The 22,113-nt window shown below is 46.5% G+C and overlaps 1 protein-coding gene across 1 annotated transcript in view; it reads left to right on the plus strand.

Moving 5' to 3' along the window:
* dgat2 (diacylglycerol O-acyltransferase 2) overlaps nt 1-22,113 on the plus strand; it is a 49,641-nt gene that overhangs the window by 19,450 nt on the left and 8,078 nt on the right. Inside the window, exon 5 of the mRNA XM_078222589.1 lies at nt 18,584-18,788. Coding sequence (XP_078078715.1) covers nt 18,584-18,788 — 205 coding nt within the window. The remainder of the gene's footprint in view (nt 1-18,583; nt 18,789-22,113) is intronic.

Below are 22,113 nucleotides of genomic sequence, written 5' to 3' on the forward strand. Positions count from 1 at the left end.
TGCTCTGAAAGCTTGTGATTCCAAATAAATCTGTTGGACTTTAACCTGGAGTCTAGATGATCCTTAAGGGTCAACAGCTCTGAACACCAGAAGACCTGGGTGAGGTATTAAAAGAATATTTTGCATCTGTGTCCACGATGGAGAAGGATGATGTAGGTATAGAAATCGGGGGGATAGGAACACTGATATGATTAACAGATTAGCATTGAGAGGGAGGAGATGTTAGCAGCTTTAGCAATAAATCCTCAGGACCAGATGAGACATCTCCTAGGCTGTTGTGCGAGACAAGGGAGGAGATTGCAGGGGCTCGGACACTAATCTTCAAATCCTCTCAGGCCACAGGGACTGGAGGGCAGCTCATGTGGTACCATTACTCAAGGAGGGGCATAGGGGTAAACCAGGTAATTACAGGCCAGTGGGCGGGATTTTATGGCCTCGCTCATCCCAAAACCATAAAATCCCACCCAAGGTCCACAGACCTTCCCATTGTCCATCCCTCGTCTGCTCCAATTTCTATGGCTGGTGGGGTGGTAAAATTCCGGCTAGTGAGTCTAACATCAGTGATAGGGAAATTATTAGAAAAAATTCGAAGGGGCAGAATTAGTCACCACTTGGAGACGGTAAGAAGTCTCACAATGCCAGGTTAAAGACCAACAGGTTTATTGGGACTTACCTGATAAAGGAGCAGCGCTCCGAAAGCTCATGATTCCAAATGAACCTGTTGGACTTTAACCTGGTGTTGTGAGACTCCTTACTGTGTCCACCCCAGTCTAATGCCGGCATCTCCATATCACCACTTGGAGAGGCAAGAATTAATCAATGATTTGTCAAAGGGAGGTCATGTCTAACAAATTTGATTGAATTTTTTGAGGAGGTGACTAGGTGTGTAGATGAGGGCAGTGCAACTGATGTAGTCGACATACGCTTCAGTAAGGCTTTTGACAAGGTTCCGCATGGGAGATTGGTTTAATGGCAGGAGGCAGAAGGTGTTGCTCGAAGGTTGTTTTTGTGACTGGAAGCCTGTGTCCAGTGGTGTACCGCAGGGATCGGTGCTGGATCCCTTGCTGTTTGCAGTGTACATTAATGACCTAGATGCGAACGTAGGCGGTACGATCAGTAAGTTCACATATGGCACGGAAGTTGGTGGTGTGGTAAATAGTGAGGAGGAAAGCCTTAGATTACTGGGTGATATACACGGGCTGGTCAGATGAACAAAACAACGGCAAATGGAATTTAACCCTGAAAAGTGTGATGAAAAGAGTAAGTGTGACTTGCTCAGTTAATGGTAGGGCGTTGGGGAGAGTTACAGAACAAAGAGACCTCTGGGTACAGGTTCATAGCTCCTTGAAATTGGAGTCACAGGTGGACAGAGTGGTGAAGAAGGCATTCAGCATGCTTGGTTTCATTGGTCAGAACATTGAATACAGGAGTTGGGATGTCTTGTTGAAGTTGTACAAGACATTGGTAAGGCCACACTTGGAATACTGTGTACAGTTCTGGATATTATTAAAGGATATTATTAAACTAGAAAGAGTGCAGAAAAGATTTACCAGGATGCTACCGGGACTTGATGGTTTGAGTTATAAGGAAAGGCTGTATAGACTGGGACTTTTTTCTCTGCAACGTAGAAGGCTGAAGAGTAATCTTGTAGAGGTCTATAAAATAACAAGGGGCACAGATCAGCTAGATAGTCAACATATTTTCCCAAAGGTAGGGGGTCTAAAACTGGAGGGCATAGGTTTTGGGTCCTTTTTTGTTTTGATTTGATTTATTATTGTCACATGCATTATTATACAGTGAAAAGTATTGTTCCTTGCGAGCTGTGACAGAGCATACCATTCATAGAGAAGGAAAGGAGAGAGTGCAGAATGTAGCGTTGCAGTCATAGCTAGGGTGGAGAGAAAGATCAACTTAGTGCAAGGTAGGTCCATTCAAAAGTCTGACAGCAGCAGGGAAGAAGCTGTTCTTGAGTCGGTTGGTACGTGACCTCAGATTTTTGTATCTTTTTCCCAATGGAAGGTGGTGGAAGAGAGTATGTCTGGGGTGCGTGGGTCCTTCGTTATGCTGACTGCTTTTCCAAGGCAGCGGGAAGTGTAGATAGTGTCAATATGTGGGAGGCTGGTTTGAGTGATGGTCTGGTCTTCATTCACGACTCATTATAATTTCTTGCGGTCTTGGGCAGAGCTGGAGCCATACCAGGCTGTGATACAACCAGAAAGAATGCTTTCTATGGTGCATCTGTAAAAGTTGGTGAGAGTCGTAGCTGACATGCCAAATTTCCTTAGTCTTCTGAGAAAGTAGAGGCATTGGTGGGGCTTTCTTAACTATAGTGTCGGCATGGGGGGACCAGGACAGGTTGTTGGTGATCTGGACAGTTAAGAATTTGAAGCTCTCGACCATTTCTACTTTGACCCCATTGATGTAGACAGGGGCATGTTCTCCACTACACTTCCTGAAGTCGATGACAATCTCCTTCATTTTGTTGACATTGAAGGAGAGATTATTGTTGATTATGCGTTTGAAATTTGAATTCCAAGTAAGTTAGAGCTGGTTAACACTTCTGGTCAAAGGCCAAAGACTTTCCTTTGATTGTGTAAGGTCTCATGATCTTATTTTGTCAGAGCAGGGGGAATTCTCCTCACTCCGTGTCAATGTTTATGCCTCAAACAGCATCTCTTAAAAACAGATGAAGTGATTGTTTGTTTGGAACCTTGATGTGTGTTTCCTACATTCCAGCAGTCACCACACTTCAGAAAGATACTTCATTGGCTGTAAATCTCTTAGAGATGACCTGAGGCTGTGAGAGGAACACGACTGAAGTACAAAACTTCCTTTCTTTAGCTCCGCACTCTCATTTAGAAACATAGAAAAACTACAGCACAAACAGGCCCTTCGGCCCACAAGTTGTGCCAAACACATCCCTACCTTCTAGACCTACCTACAACCCTCCATCCTATTAAGCTCCATGTACTCATCCAGGAGTCTCTTAAAAGACCCTATTGAGTTCACCTCCACCACCACTGACGGCAGCCGATTCCACTCGCCCACCACCCTCTGTGAAAAACTTACCCCTAACATCTCCCCTGTACCTACCCCGCAGCACCTTAAACCTGTTTCACTTTTCTTGAGGAATGCGTCTGGGAGATTGCGAAAGGGCAGCATTTCGGAAGAGACTGGTTTGAATTTGATTTGATTTATTATTGTCACATGTATTAACATACAGTGAAAAGTATTGGTTCTTGCATGCTATACAGACAAAACATACCATTCATAGAGAAGGAAAGGAGAGAGTGCAGAATGTAGTGTTACAGTCATAGCTAGGATGGAGAGAAAGATCAGCTTAACGAGGGGTAGGTCCATTCAAAAGCCTGGCAGCAGCAGGGAAGAAGCTGTTCTTGAGTCGGTTGGTACGTGACCTCCGACTTTGTATCTTTTTCCCGACGGAAGAAGGTGGAAGAGAGAATGTTCGAGCTGTGTGGGGTCCTTAATTATGCTGGCTGCTTTTCTGAGGCAGTGGGAAGTGTAGACAGAGTCAGTGGATGGGAGGCTGGTTTGCATGATGGATTGGGCTACATTCATGACCTTTTGTAGTTTCTTGTGGTCTTGGGCAGAGCAGGAGCCATACCAAGCTGTGATACAACCAGAAAGAATGCTTTCTATGATGGCCAGGAGCAGTCCTTGTTGTTATGGAGGTGGGAGGAGCACTCCGACACATTTAGCGGGGGGAATTCTCTGGCCACATGTTTCTCGGTAGCGGGAGGTGGCGTGCAGTTTGCTAGCGGTGGGATTCTCTGGTCACGCTGCTGTCGATGGGATTTCCATTGATATCTCCAGCAGGACTGGAGAATCCTGCCGGTGTGAATGGGCAGAGAATCCCCCCTCCAAGTTTTTTTTAAATAGACCTCCTTTGGAAAGATGTGAAGGCATTGGATAGAGTGTGGAGAAGTTTCATGCGAATGGTTCCGGGAAAGATAATGATGTTCAGTCACGAGAGAGATTGGAGAGGCTGAGATGGTTTTCTTTGGCGAAGAGAAGGCTGAGAGGAGATTTGATAGAAGTGTTCAAAATCACAAGGAATCTGGGGTCGAGCAGCTAGGGAGAAACTGAGCCCGCTCCTGGAAGAATCAAGAACCGCGAGGCACAGATATATATAAAATTATGAGAGGTACAGATAGGGTGAACAGTTGGAAGCTTTTTCCCAGGGCAGAAATAACAATTACAAGGGGGTACAAGTTTAAGATAAGGGGGGAAAGGTTCAGTGGAGATGTGTGGGGGAAGTTTTTTTACACAGAGTGGTGGGGGCCTGGAATGCACTGCCAAGTGAGGTGGTTGAGGCAGACACATTAGTGACATTTAAGACTTATCTGGATAGACACATGAGCAGACGGGGAATAGAGAGGTACAGGCGGTTGGTCTAGATAGGACAATGTGGTCGGTGCAGACTTGGAGGGCCGAAATGCCTGTTCCTGTGCACTGTTCTTTGCTCTATTTAAAGTGGCCATAGAAACATAGAAATTAGCAGCAGGAGTAGGTCATTTGGCCCTTTGAGCCTGTTCCACCATTAATTTTGATCATGGCTGATCATCAAATTCAATATCCTGATCCCATCTTTCCCCCCATATCCCTTGATCCCTTTAGCCCCAAGAGCTATATCTAATTTCTTCTTGGAATTGCACAACGTTTTGGCCTCAACTGCTTTCTGTGGTAGTGAATTCTGCCACAATTCTAGTGAAGCAATGGCAATGTGATGAACCTTTTCATGTAGCGAGTGGTTAGGATCTGGAATGAGTGGGGGGAAAAGGGCATTTGGGCAGGAATTGCATTATTATGCAAACGGGAAGAATGTTGCGGGGGGTGGGTGGGACTGGCACTAGGTGCATCACTGAAGTCTGGGGCAGACATGATGAGCTGAATGGGCTCTTCCTGTGCGGTAATGATCCTGTGATGGCAGCCTGGTGTGGTCCCTTTAAGGAGTGCCAGTTAGGCTGCACAGAGACTGGTTTTGCTGAATCTTGCGGAGAAGTATTAAAAACATGGTGGGTGCATAATGGTGCGCGGACAGACAGTGACAGAATTTAGATAGGAAATGATTTCAAGTTAGTGTAGACTCTTCTAGAAGAAAGCACACCATTGAAAAGCTGTCACTGCCTATCAACCCTCGGTCAAATCAAAGCTCATTACAGCAGTGAGCACTTCTCCTGAGCTTGTGAAAGGTGCTATATTAGTTCAAGTTCTTTCTTTTCCACACACTTCTTCAAATCTTGGGGGAAGGAGGTGAATGTACCATAGAACCATAGAAAATTACAGCTCAGAAACAGGCCTTTTGGCCCTTCTTGTCTGTGCCGAACCATTTTTTGCCTAGTCCCATTGACCTGCACTTGGACCATATCCCTCCACACCCCTCTCATCCATGAACCCATCCAAGTTTTTCTTAAATGTTAAAAGTGACCCCGCATTTACCACTTTATCCGGCAGCTCATTCTACACCGCCACCAATCTCTGCGTGAAGAAGCCCCCCTAATATTCCCTTTAAACTTTTCTCCTTTCACCCTTAACCCATGCCCTCTGGTTTTTTTCTCCCCTAGCCTCAGCGGAAAAAGCCTGCTTGCATTCACTCTATCTATACCCATCAAAATCTTATACACCTCTATCAAATCTCCCCTCAATCTTCTACGCTCCAGGGAATAAAGTCCCAACCTATTCAATCTCTCTCTGTAACTCAGCTTCTCAAGTCCCGGCAACATCCTTGTGAACCAAAAGCTTACCTTGGGGGCAGTACTCTGCGTTGCTATTGGGCAATGACTGTTGCCTGATTGAAGACTTGTGATGGATGTTGGGAGTTTTTATGGTGCTACAGTAAGAGTAAACCGATTCCCTTCAACAACCCAGCTGCCACTGGGACTCCAGTTTAGCTGCACAGTAACCTTTGCAGAGCATTGTGTAGCAGCAATGGGATTGTCAGGGGAATGGGCAAGGAGGAGGGCTTAATGCACAAAGCAGCTCCATTGTCAGGCGTGTAGATTAACGTCTCCCCCACACAACTAGTTTCCTCTTTATGTTACAAAATCAAATCCGATCAGATCTGAAATAAAGACACAATGTTTTGGGTGGATCTCCTGCTTATCAGAACTATCTCAGGTCAAAAGGACAGGGCATTAACTCCGTTTCTCCCCCCACAGATGCTGCCAGTTCTGCTGGAATACTTCTGTTCATATTTGCTTGTCACATTCTCTGTCCTTCCCTGAAAGTATTTCATAGCATTTACCGTGCCGACACCGGTGATTCAGCCCAACTTGTCCGTGTTAGTGCTTGTGTTTCTAAAAGAGATTCCTCCCATCCTCCTCCTCCTAACCCAATCAAAATATCATTCCACTTCTTTCTTCATCAAGTACTTTTTCAAAAAAAATCTTCATTCTTCTATGGGATGTGGACATCACTGGCTAGGCCAGCTTTTCTTGTCTGTACTTGGTTGCTCCTGAATTGTGTGGCTTACTCGACCATTTCAGAGGGGCAGTTAAGAGTCAATCACATTGGAGTCTCGTGTAGCCCAGACAGGGTAAGGACAGCAGGGCGGTGGAGGTTAGTGTCCCAGGCAGACTGTGAGACCCTTCCAGTCTGCGTGGCTTCAACTGCAGGCTGCCAGGCCACCCATTTGACCCTGACGTCTGGAACACAAAGCCCACTGGGAAAATTTCTCCCCCAAGTTTCAACACTCTCTGCCTATCTCTCGCTCTCACTCTCTCTCTGCCTATCTGTGTATCTCTCTCTCTGCCTCCCACCCCCCCCCCTCTCTGCCTCTCTCTCTCTACCTAGGTGTGTGCGCGTGCGCGACTCACTGCGTCGTTCTCACTTGCTCGCTCTCTCTCGCTGCCTGTCTCCCTCAATCAAGTCAGCCACCTTTGTTCCAAAGAGAATAATCCCAGCCTATCCAATCTCTTCTCGCAGCTACACTTTTCCAGCCCTGGTAACATTCTTGTAAACCTCCTCTGCACTCTCTCCAGAGCAGTTACATCCTTCCGGTAATGTAGTGACTAGAACTGCACAATATAATTCCAACATTATATCCTTATTTTTATATTCTATATCTCTGCCAATGAAGGAGAGCATTCCATACACCGCCTTTACAACCTTGTCTACTTGCTGTCTTTAGGGACCTGTGTACTTGTACGCCAAGATCTCTCACTTCATTCACCCCTCTTGGTATATTCCCATTTATTTTGTACTCTCTATCTGTTTGACCTCCCTAAATGCATTACCTCACACTCCTCTGTTAAAATCCATCTGCCACTTTACCGCCCACTCCACCAACCCACACAGCGAGACGCTTAATGCTGATGATTGGAACACTTCGCTTCGATGTTACGACTTTTTTCTCCAAATGCATTTCAAGATCTCCAATGGAGTTCTTTAAAATTACACAGGGAAGATCTTTCCACTTGTGAGGAAGTCCAAACCCAGGGATCATAATTATAAGATAGTCAATAATAAATTCAGGCCGAACTTCTTTACCCAGCAGGCTTTGAAGTTTATTTATTAGTGTCAGAAGTAGGCTTACATTAACACTGCAAAATGTAGCACTCGCTCCCACAGGGAGATGTTAGATATCTGCAGTGAGTTCCAGACCCCACAACCCTCTGGGTGAAAAGAATGTTATCCTCATCTCTCCTCAATCCTCTTTCTACCAATCACTTTAAATCTATGACCCGTCGTCACTGACCTCTCTGCTGAAGTAAATAGGCCCTTCCCACCCACTCTGTCCAGGCCCCTCACAATTTTGTACAACTCAATCAGTCCTGGTAACATCCTTATAAATCTCCTCTGTAACCCCTCTAATACAAATAGCGAGGGTCCAGGCAGCACGGTAGCACAGTGCTTAGCACTGCTGCCTCATAGCGCCAGGGACCCGGGTTCTATTCCAGCCTTGGGTCACTGTTTGTGTGGAATTTGCACCTTCCACCTGTTCTGTGTGGGTTTCCTCTGGGTTCTCCAGTTTCCTCCTACACTCCAAAGATGTGCGGGTTAGATGGATTAGTCATGGGAAATGTGTGGCGTTATGGGGATAGGGTGGGGTATGACTGGAGGGAAGACTGATAGAATGTCTTACCGAGGTTGTCAGAGTCGATGCAGAATGGCTTCCCCTGCACTACAGCCTTTCTATAATGTGGTGGCCAGAACTGCGCACATTACTCAAGCTGTGGCCTATACAATCCATGGAAATATTAATATGAAAGCTTGGTCTGAGAAATATCTGGTGGTGGTGATAATTTATGACTCGTGTCACACCAGCAGTTGGCATTGTATTGAGATTCCCAGGGTAAGCAACTTCCTGTAAAGGGAGATGAATGTTCACCTTGTTGATGAGGCTGTGTCCTGGGTGATCATCTGGAGCGGGTGGGAGACACCATCCAAACTAACTTGGAAACTCTGACATATTGGCATCTGTTGTATATATCAGCGCTGTTTAATTTGAAAAGCCATTTCGCTGTTCCACATTGTAAGTACAATGTCTGTGCTAGAACGCTGCAATTGTAAAACAGCCCATATTGCAAATAGCCATGGCAGGGGTGGCAAATACAGCACATCTGATAGTGCACAGAGGGGCCATTTGGCCCCTCTGCCCCTGTGTCATCTCTTTGAAAGCGAGATCCAACCCGTCCCGTAGCATTGCATTTTATTTCCTTCTAAAGTTTATTTATTAATCACAAGTAGGCTTACATTAACACTGCAATGGAGTTACTGTAAAACTCCCCTAGTCTCCACACTCCTGCGCCCATTCAGGTCAATGCACGTAACCAGCACGTCTTTCAGATTGTGGGAAGAAACCAGAGCACCCGGAGGAAACCCGTGCAAACTCCACACAGACAGTGACCCAAGCCGGGGATCGAACCCGGGTCCCTGGTGCTGTGAGGCAGCAGTACTAACCACTGTGCCACTGTACCATGCCGTTTCTGTAAACAAATATCCAATTTGTTTTGGAGATTCACTATTGACTCTGTTCCCCCTCCCTTTCTCAGAAGATGGAAGAGTCCCAGACCAGAACTCGTTATGTAACTCCAGTTGTTTGGAATTCTCCACCCCAGAGTGCTGTGGAAGCTCCGTACTGAGTTCGTTTAGAATTATAGAATCCTACAGTGCAGAAGGAGGCCATTCGGCCCATCAGATCTGCACCGACCACAATCCCACCCAGGCCTAATCCCCATAATCCCATGCATTTACCCTAGCTACTCCCCCGGACACGGGGAGAATGTGCAAACTCCACATAGACCGTTACCCAAGCCGGGAATCGAACCTGGGTCCCTGGCGCTGTGAGGCAGCAGTGCTAACCACTGTGCCACCGTGCCGCTTCGTCTGAAGCAGTGATTGACAGATTTCCAAATACCAATGACGCAAACCAGCCTCCCATTCATTGACTCTGTCTACATTTCCCGCTGCCTCGGCAAAGCAGCCAGCATAATTAAGGACCCCACGCACCCTGGACATTCTTCCTTCAGGGAAAAAGATACAAAAGTCTGAGGTCACCAACCGACTCAAGAACAGCTTCTTCCCTGCTGCCGTCAGACTTTTGAATGGACCTACCTTGCACTAAGTTGATCTTTCTCTGCACCCTAGCTATGACTGTAACACTACATTCAGCACTCTCTCCTTTCCTTCTCTATGAACGGTATGTTTTGGCTGTATAGCGTGCAAGAAACAATACTTTTCACTATGTTGAGACATATGACAGTAATAAATCAAATCAAAGGGATATGGGGATCCTCTGTTGAGGGAATGCACTGAAGTAGATGATCAGCCATGATCATACTGAATGGTAGAGCAGGCCCGATGGGCTGAATGGCCTACACCTGCTCTTAAGTTCCTATTCTCTATTTGCCAAGTTAGTGTTGAGAGGAAATTTCAGCTGGCCAATAGCTTTGCGATATTGCAGAAACGCTTCTGGGCTGTTTCTACAATATAATCTTGGAATTAAAATGCGGTATTTCTATAAAATTTCTCACACTTCCCATCCCCATCTCGCCGTTGTCAACGTGGCTCGGTGGGTAGCACTCTTGTCTCCGAGTCCGCAGGTTAAGAGTTCAAGTCCGACTCTGGGACACTCGAGTACTGGATACTGGACGTGTACTCCAGCGCAGTACTGAGGCAGTGCTGCACTGTCTGAGGTGCCAACCTGTGAATGAGGCTTTAAACCGAGGCCCTGTCTGCTTTTTCGGGTAGGCGTGCAAGATTACACTAAGACGAGTGTAGAGTTCCCACCAGAATGCCGGCCAATGGTTACCCTTCGGCCAACAGCTCAGAATCAATTTGCTTTGTGCAAATTTGCTGCTGGTTTTTGGACAATGACTACACTGACATTATGCTGCTTCGACAGCACCTCCCAAACCTTCAACCTCTACCAGCTAGCAGGATAAGGGCAGCAGACACATGGGAACACCACCACCTGGAGGTTCTCTTCCAAGCCACTCACCATCCTGACTTGGAAATATATTGCCATTCCTTCACTGTCGCTGGGTCAAAATCCTGGAACTCCCTCCCTAACAGCACTGTCGGTGTACCTACACCACATGGACTGCAACCGTTCAAGAAGGCGGCTCACCACCACCTTCTCGAGGGTCAGTTAGAGATGGGCAGTAAATGTTGGGCATGGCCAGCGACACCCGCATCCCTCCAACAAATAAATTTTTAAAAACCTAGGGGATTTTCACAGTAACTTCATTGCAGTGTTAATGTAAACCTACTTGTGACTCATAAATATAACTTAATTTTAACTGCAAGTGTTTTGGGTGATCCTGAGGTGGTGAAAGGTGCTACAAAAATACAGGTTTGTCTTATTTTTAAAGGCAATAGACGTGGAGAGCAATTGTCGCTGAAGAAAGCAAAGCAAGTCAAACCCGATGGCCCTTGTAAATGCCTCTTATCAATCTGCAGACAGTCTGATAGCCACACTGCCAGCTGGAGCATGGGGATTGCAGACTTTAGATTACTAATATTGGCTGGACTTTGCATCAATTACTGTTGAGTAACTCTGGAAAAGTTGCTGTGTGTGTTTGGCCATGCTTCCCTGCCCTCGCACTGAAACGTGCATGTGGAGGCTACCTGCTCTAATTCTCGTCTCTCTTATCTACCACTTTTACAATATTTGCTCAACAATTTAAACTGAACTGGTTGATAGCGCACAAGAATTCTGCTGCCTATTGATGTGTTGGGTCCCAGTTACCAGTACGCTTCTCTTTCACAGTGGATTTAGGGCAATAGGTTTGTAACTTTTAAAATTTAGAGGAAAGAAACGTATCCTTTCATTCATACCATTGGGCAGACATCGACTGTCTCCCACATAGGGTGGGGTGCTGGGGTTGGTGATGGTCGCTAAATTCCCCCAATGATCTTTCTACTACCTCCCAGCCTGCCCCGGCCTTGCACTAATTTTACAGTGGGCTGGGCAAGACCTAGGCCAGCCCCGGCCATCACCATGACAACCACCAGTGCTGCACCCACCCCCGTCCCACACCACCATTCCCTTTAATTGATGCTCTTATTTAGCCAGTTGATGACCACTTTAGGGCCACCTCTCCCTTAACCCCCAAACCTCCATTTTGAGGCAGGTGGGAGGGTTTTGTGAGAAGGTTTGGGGTTGGGGAGACTTGGAAAGTGGTCCTGCTCAGGCCTCTGGTAGCGGGGGTGGGGTCATGGGAAGGGTGATGTCCCTGCTCATCTCTTCTTTCTTTATCCTGGCATTGCTTTCAATGTCTGCTTCATACAAAGCTTAGAAGGAAGCCATTCCACCCATTGGGTGGGATTTTACAGCCTTGCTCAGGCAAGACCTTAAGGTCATGCCCGAGGCCAACAGATTTCCATTGTGGCACCCTTGCCCGTGCCGATTCCAGGGCGGGCGAGGTGGTAGAGTTCGGGCCTCTGTGTCTGTGCCAGCTCTTTGAACGAACTCTCCAGTTAGCCGCTTTCCTAGTAGCCCTACATATTTTGCTGCCTCTTTCCCCCCCCCCCACCCCCCACCGCCTCCCCACCACCACCACCAGATCTTCAAGTTCCATTTTGAAAGTCGCCATTAAATCTGCTTCCACCAGCCTTTCATCAAATATACTCAGATCGTCGTAACTCTGGCTCTTTCTCCAATTCTCTTCACTCTGTGCGTCCTCTATATGAACCCTCCTACTTCTAGAAGCTGTTTCTTCCTGTCAAAACCCCTCAATATCCTCCTACCAATTTCTCCTTATGTATTTTTATCAAAAGCCTTTAAAACTTCACTGTACACTTAGTAAAATTGATGGCCCATTGATGGCTTGACGCATTTTGCTATTTAATTGCAATATAAGTGGGTACCAGGCCCTGGAGAATCTCTGATCAAGTGCACATTTGATACTAGAATCCTTTTTTCATTAATTCATGGGACATGGGCGTCGCTGGCTGGCCAGCATTTATTGCCCATCCCAAGTTACCTGAGAGCAGTTGAGAGTCAACCACATTGCTGTGGCTCTGGGGTTACATGTGGGCCTGACCAGGTAAGGATGGCAGATTTCCTTCCCTAAAAGGAGGTTATTGAACCAGATGGGTTTTTCCGACAATCGACAACGGTTTCATGGTCATCAGTAGATTCTTAATTCCAGATATTCTTTTATTGAATTCAAATTGCACCATCTGCCGTGGTGGGATTCGAACCCGCGTCCCCAGAACATTAGCTGAATAACAGTCTAGCGATAATACAACTAGGCTATCGCTTCTCCTAAATCATGAACACACTCTACCTACTTTATCCGGTTTACTAGAATGTGTCTTGTAAAGCCCCTCATTCTCACTCCAATCCCACTCCCACTCCCAGCTGGGTCTCGGCATTTCTGATGTATGGTTGAAGGCAGATGCATGGATCCACTTGGTCAACTGTTACACCAATAATCCCAACTCCCTCATCCCTGACAGCTATAATGGAGAAAGCTTGTAAGCATGGTAACTCATTTATACAAACTTTGTCCATGGACCATTTTAAGATGGGAGCTTTCATATTTAAAAAGTGTAGAGGTAGAAGTATTTAAATAAAGCAAAGATGGAGGCCTTGCTTTCCATCGTGGCACTGCCAGCCCTTCGAAGGAGCTATCCAATTAACCACACTTGGAGAATGGTTGCAGCATTGGAGGCCATTCAGCCCGTCACATTTCTGCTAGCTGGCACAAAGAGTCACTCTCCTTTTTCCTCTGGATAATTATCGAATTCCCTTTTGCAAACCTGGATTGAACCTCCCTCCTTTATACTCCCAAGCCATGCATTCCACTTATGCTTATTTATAGCATAAATAAGCTAGGCCTTTTGTCATTCATCTTAAACCTGTGCCTTCTGGTTTTGAATTGTCTAGCATAGATATGATCAGCCAAATGGCAGCATTCTGTGCTACAAATCTGTAAACCTATGTTCTCTTGCCTTCAGGAGGAGAGGGAAGCACTAGTGGGAACAGTAACTCACAATAAGATCCATTCCCTATCACCTTTGGACTACACTGGCTCCTAATCGAGAAACACCTTGGCTTTTAACTTTCATCCTTTTTCTTCAAATCCCTCCACGGACTCTCCCACCCGCCCCCCCTCCTCCCCCCCCCCCCCCCCCCCACCCCCCCCCCCCCCCCCCCCCCCCCCCCCCCGCCCCTTCTCTTTGACCTCTACCAAATCCACTGCCCTCTGAGATCTCCTCCAATTCTGACTTCTTGCATATTACAATTCCAATTCTCTTAGATGGCGCTGGAGTGAGGCGACTTCTTGTAAGCTGTGCCCAGCATACCTTCTAATTCTATCTTATACTCTCATTCTATGCTTCTTTGACTGTAACACTACATTCTGCACTCTCTCGTTTTCTTCTCTATGAACGGTATGCTTTGTCTATATAGCGCGCAGGGAACAATACTTTTCGCTATGTGAATGCATGTGACAATAAATCAAATCAAACACCTGCTGGCACACTAAGGCAGATTTTTGTCCATTTCCCTAGCTGGTAATTCACGGAACAGGTCACTTCTCTGTCTAGAGGGGCTTATAGCTTGAGGGGCGCCAGTCCACATCAAGCATGGCTGACCAGGAGTCGCTCCCACTCTTGCTGCCAGCCATTGGTGTGTTTGGGAAGGATTTGCAGGCTGACACTCTGTCTGTCTGGCTATGTTATGAATGCATCTTCCTTGGCCATCATGTCCTGGGGTGGGATTCCGAACCCGGAGCTCATGGATCAGAGGCAGGGACACGAACCCACTGTGCCACAAGACCTCCGCTTCTTGCATACCCCTGATTTTAATCACCACACTGTTGGTGTTTTCTGTTTCCTGAGCTCTGGAATCTCCCTATGTTTTTTTGCACCACTCCCACACTTCCATCTATCTCTTTGACCGAGCTTGTGGTCATCTAACCTAATGGGTGAGATTTTATGGCCTCGCTCGGGTGAGACCGGAAATTCCTGCCCGGAGATTTCCATCGTCAGACCCTTGCCCACGCCGATTCTGTGGCGGGCAAGGTGGTAGAGTTCCGGCCGAGGTCTCCTTATGAATCCCTGTGTTATACTTTAACTTGTATCAATCCTGTGAGTCTCCTTGGGTCGTTTTATTAAAGGAATCATGTAAACATAATTTACTGTCAGACAAATTTATTGATGTCGGGATTCACTTTAATTGGAAGGACCTATTTCCATAGCTTGGAGAATCCTTTATTGTTCTTTACCGTTGCGTCTTTGTGGAGTGAGGTTGAATCCGTGTGGAGAGTTGGTGGGGTTGGGTTGGGGGAGGTGGTAAATGTTGTAGATAACAAATAAATGGCAGCAGGAAAAATCAGCCTGGGGTCAATGTCCCTTGGCAAGTGTGTTTGAGGCAATAAGTTTACACAGACAGTACAGTAACTATCTGAAAATTTGTTCAATGGTTTGGTAATCTGAACAAACTACAATTTTTGGCAACAAAATTGCTCAATTTGCAAAAATACAAGAGGGTTTGATTACACTAGCAATTGCAAAAGTTCTGGAAAACTGCTGTTCAGTGTGAATTTTGTTGACTTGTCCTCTGTTTGCCAGCACGTACGAGCTAATGTCTGTCTTTCCTCCCCCTCTCTCTCGGTCTGTCTCTTTCATGGGATCCTAGGATGGTTACAGCACTGGAGAAGGCCATCCAGCCCATTGTGCCGGTGCTAGCCCTCTGCAAGAGCAGCCTTCCCAGTCCCATTCTCTTGCACTCACCCTTCAATTTTGTTCACTTCAGATGCCACTCACCATCGTGACTTGGAAATATATCGCTATTCCTTCACTGTCGCTGGGTTAAAATCCTGGAATTCCCTCCCTAACAGCAACGTGGGTGTACCTACACTACAGGGACTGCAGCGGTTCAAGAAGACAGCTCACCACCACCTTCTCGAGGGCAATAAGGGACAGGCAATAAATGCTGGCCCAGCCAGTGACACCCACATCCTGTAAATGAATTTAAAAAAACAATCCTTTTTTTCAAACCTATGATTAAAATATCTCCACCAAGCTCATAGACATGGTCTTCCAGACCAAACCTATTTACTGTTTAAGACGATTGTTGTTTGTTTTTTTTGCCTCTCTTCAGGGGTTGTAGGGCCGGATTTTCCATTGCCCCAGCAGTAGGTCTGTAGGCGGGGGTGTGATTGTAAAAGTTCTTAGATGGGCTTTTACTAGGCTCCCATCCACACCTCCACAACATTACACTGTGAAGGGTGGGTTCCAGGCCCCCCCTTGTCTCAACTGAGGCCCCTTAAGTGACCAATTGAGGGCCATTTCCAACCTAGCCTCCACTTTCAGGCTGGTGGAAGGAGTTTGGGGGAAAAGAGGAGCCCGAAAAATAGCCCTACTCGGGCCCAAGGGTGGGGGTGCCACCATTAACAATCTCCTTTCGAACATCCAACCCTCCCCCCTCCTCCTCCCCACTCTGCCCCAAGATCCCACAAAACCCACCTATCCCTGGACTCCCGGGATATGGGGACTGTTTGTAGATTGCAGTCAATCGGTTCAGCATTCAAAGGCAGGAGATTTAATACAGGTCACGTATCCTTTAACCCAATCCCTCATGGCCAATTGCATTTTGAATTTCCAGTCATTTCAATTCTTGGAGAGCATATATTGCAAGAGCCAATGCTTAGATTAGCAACAATCAAAAGGAAATAAAATGGTTAGGAAAGTGTATCACAGAACGGAGTGGGAATGGAGGGATACAAAAGAATGGTCTAGTTTGGACCAGGGAGCGGCGCGGGCTTGGAGGGCCGAAGGGCCTGTTCCTGTGATGTATTGTTCTTTGTTCTTCTTTGTTCTTTAGAATAATAAATACAGGGCATCTGTAATAAGTTTATTTCTTTGACATGTTCACCACAAAAATCTCAAGGTGCAGTGCAACTAGACTTCTCGTGCTAAAGATCGATGAGATGATGGGGGTAGCACGGTGGCACAGTGGTTAGCACTGCTGCCTCACAGCACCAGGGACTCGGGGTCGATTTCCAGCTTGGGTCACTGTCTGTGTGGAGTTTGCACATTCTCCCTGTGTCTGCGTGATTTCCTCTGGGTTCTCTGGTTTCCTCCCATGGTGCAAAGATGTGCAGGTTAGGTGGATTGGCCATGCTAAATTGCCTTAGTGTCAGGGGGACCAGCTAGCGTAAATGCATGGGGTTATGGGGATGGGGCCTGTGTGGGATTGCGGTCGGTGCAGACTTGATGGGCCGAATGGCCTTCCTTCTGCACTGTAGGATTCTGTGGAATGCAGCCCTGGCTGGCTGACGAATGTCGAGTCTGGGGGTTCTTTTGTCAAACTGGTTGGCGTACAGTCTTAATTCTACACAAGGGATGAATCACTAATGTGTGTATGTGAAAGAACGCATCTAAAAGTAGGATTACGATATCCCAGGTGGAAGGAGTCCTGATTTTTCTTGACTTCAAGTGTCGTTCTTCTATCTCACGGCTCCCCTTTTATTCAGGGGACGACTCCCATGATAACTCACTGTATCTCTCTGAATAATCAGAGCTCTGTTTGAGACGAGAGTTACCTGTGCTGAGCGTGAACACTCAGTGCCAGGGACCCGGGTTCGATTCCTGGCTTGGGTCACCGCCTTTGTTGCTGATGGGGATGAAATGGATTGCCAGCGTCCTTTGACCAGTCTGCAATGGGTGGGGGGAGCATTCCTCAGTCTGGGGTGGTGGGCGATAACACTGTCTAGACATCTGTAACTGTACACATATTTGAACAGTAAAACTGATTTGCAGTTTGTTGAATCAGCCAAATTCAAGCAAATTATCTATTTTGAGACTTGCTGCTTTGCCAAGATTGGGTTGGACTTTATCTATGGACATCCTCGCCAGCTTAAAGCCATGCTAACCTCCCATTTCTGTGGGTAAATTGGCTTGTCCCTAACATAGCTGTGCTTTTTTTCCTCCCATAGTAAGTTCCACACTCTGGGTGAAGAGGTTTTTCCTGCATTCCTTTGTTGGATTTATTAATGACTATCTTATCTTTGTAGCCTCTAGCTTTGGGCGCATCCACAAATGGAAACAACTTCTCTATGTCCACTCTCTCAAACTCTGTCTTTCATAATTTTGAAGATCTCTTCCTATTTGAACACCCTTCCATAGAAACTAGAACAGGAGTAGGCCATTCGGCCCTTCAAGCCTGCTCTGCCATTCATTTTGATCATGGCTGATCATTAAATTCAGTATCCTGATTTCTCCTCCTCTCCGCCCCCCCCCCCCCTCCCATATCCCTTGATCCCTTTAACCCCAAGAGCTATATCTAATTTCTTCTTGAAATCGGACAACATTTTGGCCTCAACTACTTTCTGTGGTAGTGAATTCCACACATTCACCACTCTCTGGGTGAAAAAGTATCTCCTCACCTCAGTCCTAAAAGGTTTACCCCTTACCCTCTAACTATGACCCCTAGTTCTGGACTCCCCCACCATTGGGAACATTCTTTCTGAATCTATCCTGTCTAACCCTGTTAGAATTTTATAAGTTTCTGTGAGATCCCCTCTCACTCTTCTAAACTCCTGTGAATATAATCCTAACTGCCACTTTTTGTCTTCTCCAATAAGGAACCCTACCTAACCTGTTAATATTAAATAACACAAATTGGGCAGGCAATGGCCTAGTGGTATTATCGCTAGAAACTTAGCTAATGTTCTGTGGCACCACAGCAGGTGGTGGGATTTGAATTCAATAAACAAAATCTGGAATTAAGAATCTACTGATGAGTATGAAACCATTGCCGATTGTCAGAAAAACCCATCTGGTTCACTAATGTCCCTTAGGGAAGGAAATCTGCCGTCCTTACCCGGTCTGGCCTACCTGTGACTAGAACCACAGCAGTGTGGTTGACTCTCAACTGGGGATGGGCAATAAATACTGGCCAGCCAGCGACGCCCGCGTCCCACGAATGAATTTTGTAAAAAAAGCTCGGACTTTTCGGTCAATGATTCCGCCATCTTTTTTTCTCAAATAATTAACCCTAACCAGTTCAAAACAGACCAGAGTTTTAGGTTAATGAGGTGAAGTTGGGTAGTTTAAATTTTCCGCATTTATGTACTCTGAGTTTTATTCTCTCCCGTCTCCACAGCTGGTGAAAACTCACAACCTCGACCCCACCAGGAACTACATCTTTGGTTACCACCCCCACGGCATCTTTTGCTTTGGAGCATTTTGCAACTTCGGGACGGAAGCCACTGGGTTTTCCAATAAATTTCCAGGGATTCGGCCATCCCTGGCCACGTTGGCTGGGAACTTCCGGATGCCGATTCTGCGGGATTACTTGATGAGCGGAGGTGAGTAAAAGTGGGAAAACGCTTCTTGCGCAGATGTGGCTGCCAGCACTATTGCCGTGGTGCTGTAGTGTGCTCTCCCTGAGTTAGCCGGTTGTGGGTTCACTTCAGACAGTTGAGTACAGATTCTAAGTTGATAGTCCAATGCGGAACTGAGAGTGCTGCACTGTCGGAGGTGTCACCTTTTTAGATGAGATGTTAAACTGAAGCCCTGTCGACATAAAAGATCCCACAGCACCATTTCGAAGCATTAAAGACACTATATAAATAGTTGCTCGCTCACTCCTCCTTTGCAATGGATTTGTTGCATTATCTAAAGACATCCCTACAAATCCATCAGTGGTGAATCTCCCACTGTCAGCCACCATCTTCCATACTCTGGGGTGCAAGTATAGACATAGCAACACTGGCAATACAGATTTACTGTGGGATCATTCATTTTTCCCCTCTCCCTCTTCAGCCCATGGGTGGCACAGTGGTTAGCACTGCTGCCTCACAGCGCCAGGACCTGCGTTCAATTCCCAGTTTGGGTCACAATCTGTGTAGAGTTTGCACGTTCTCCCCACATCTACGTGGGTTTCCTCCGGGTGCTCCAGTCTCCTCCCACAGTCCGAACGACGTGTTGGTTAGGCACATTGGCCGTGCTAAATTCTCCTTCAGTGTACCCGAACAGGCGGAGTGTGGTGCCTAGGGGATTTTCACAGTAACTTTATTGCAGTGTTAATGTAAGCCTACTTGTGACACTAATAAATAAACTTAAACTTTATCTACTGCTGAATTTTATTCATTTTTGGGACATGAGCATCACTGGCTGGTCAGCATTTATTGACCATCCCTAGTTGCCCTTGGAGGGCAGTTGAGTCAACCACCTTGCTGTGGCTCTGGAGTCGCACGTAGGCCAGACTGGATAAAGACGGCAGATTTCCTTCTCGAAAGGACAGATGGGTTTTTCCAACAATGGTTTCATGGTCATCAATAGATCCTTAATTCCAGATAAATTCCACCACCTGCTGTGGCGGGATTCGAACCCGGGTCCCCGGAACATGAGCTGAGTTTCTGGGTTAATGGTCTAGCGATAATACCACAAGGCCATCACCTCATCCATGCCTTTACTTCTAAACTTGAGCCTACCAAATGCACTTGCAGCTGGCCTGCTATCCCTCACCCACTGGAGCACATTCCACATTCTGATGCCCATACCTTAACTCGTGGCAAATCCCATTCACGCAGCACCCTCTGTTCTTGCTCATCTACATTGGCTCCCTATCTCTGTAACCAGCATTGGATCTTCAATCCCATTCTCTTTGCCTCATTACTGACTGCCTGCCTCTCCCCTAAGCCCCTTGTGCAACATTCCAAAACCACTGGAAGAAAGCACCTCTCACGACTTCTGGATGCCTCAGAGTGCTTTTTAACAAGTACTCTTTGAAATGCGCCCCCGTTGCAATGCAGCAAACACAACAGCCAGCCAGTGTGTGCCTAGCAAGATCCCGCGAAGAGCAATGTGATCACTGGCCAGGTAATCCATTGATTGAGGGATTAAACATTGGGTCAGGCCTACCAGGAAGAACTCCCACTGGAAATTGTGCCGGGGGGTGGGAGGGAATTCCCTGTCGGCTTAGATGAGATTTGACTTGATGTCTCATCCAAAGACGGCGCCTCCGACAGGCAGTACTGGGCACTACACTGGACTTTGTGTTTAAGAGTGAGACTTGGAATCCACGGAATACTGATTCCGAGGTGAGTGTGTGGCCCACTGAATCGTGGCTGGCTGTTTTGTTGATGGGAGTTGAGATTCGACCCTCCTCTGTGGGGGACTGAAAGTTTTTACTCTTTTCGGAGGTTCACCTTTGCTAGTGGTTGCCTCCTATCTCTCGGTTCACGAGTCAGCAGCTTCAGAGCTGCCTTGATTTTTAAAAATCTAATCTAATCACGAGATGTCTCGGTCTTGGTACCAGAGGTGCTGTCCCAGAAAAGTGTTTGTACCTTTCACACAACGTGTCTCTCCGAGCAAGGTTCAAACGTAATAACTCTTTATCAGTTTCAGAAAGGTGAGAAGTGGAACTATGTAGAATCCAACCCAATGATTCTGGCTGCTTTTCAAAGTATCTTTAAGAGCCATATTGTTTTGATAACGAATTGATTTCTAACACCTGATGACAGCTTGCTGCATCTGTGTGAGCCGGCAATGTGGAGCAATCTAATGACTCAGTTGTTGGACTTGTCTCATCTATTTTGACTTTGTGCCAACGACAGTGATCCCTGTATAAACTCCACCTCAAATACAAATACGTGGCCAGAATTTTCCAGCCGTTCGCACCGACAGGATTCTCCAGTCCCGCTGCAGTGAACGGAGATTTGGCTGAACGCCAAATTCACTATCCTCGTTTGTAGCGGCAGCGGGGCGTGAATGGCTGGAAAATTCTGGCCTTTATTGAGAGGCCCAAATAACTGAAATGTGTAAAATATTCAAGAGGCGCTTGAAAGCTCAAGTTACACAGCCTTCATTGCAACAAGCCATAGAGCTCAACAAGAAGCCCTTCGGCCCATCCTGTCAAACAACCAATCACAGAAGGACCTGAACCTGTAATCGTCGGATTACATCACAGTTTGCGCCAAAATCAGTCGCCTTATCGATCCTTTGTTCTGGACTCACCCTAACCCTAATCCTGAGGGAAATATCAACTATCGTAACCATTTTAACGACATACATTAGATCATTCTATAGTCTCGGGAACAGAAGTTGTACTTGTATCTTAGTTCTTTGACCCCCTCAGAATCATACTGGTCAATCCACACTGCATCCCGCCCCTCTCCCCCCACAAGACCAATATATCCTTACTGAAGTGCAGTGCCCAGACTAAGTGCAGTTTTAAGATAAATATTTCATGGGATGTGGGTGGGCCGGCATTTATTTTCTGCCCATCCCTAATTGCCCTTGAACTGAGTACCTCATTTGGCCATTTCAGAGGGGCAGTTGAGAATCAACCACTTTGCTGTGGCTCTGGAGTCACATGTAGGCCAGACCAGGTAAGGACAGCAGATTTTCTTCCCTAAAGGACATTAGTGACCCAGATGGGTTTTTACTACAATCAATGATAGTTGTCATGGTCACCATTGAGACTTGCTTTATATTCCAGTTTTTATTAAAAGCTGCCGTGGTGGGATTTGAACCCACGTCCCCCACAGCCTTAATCTGGGCCTCTGGATTACTAGTCCAGTGATATAAACACAATGCTACCGTCCACTGCCATCACTCCCCCGTTGCTCTGGAAATAACCCCAACATAGTTTCTAGACATTGCTTACTAATTGCCCCATAACAACAG

Source organism: Mustelus asterias, chromosome 10 (genome assembly GCF_964213995.1).
Source record: "Mustelus asterias chromosome 10, sMusAst1.hap1.1, whole genome shotgun sequence".
NCBI lineage: Eukaryota > Metazoa > Chordata > Chondrichthyes > Carcharhiniformes > Triakidae > Mustelus > Mustelus asterias.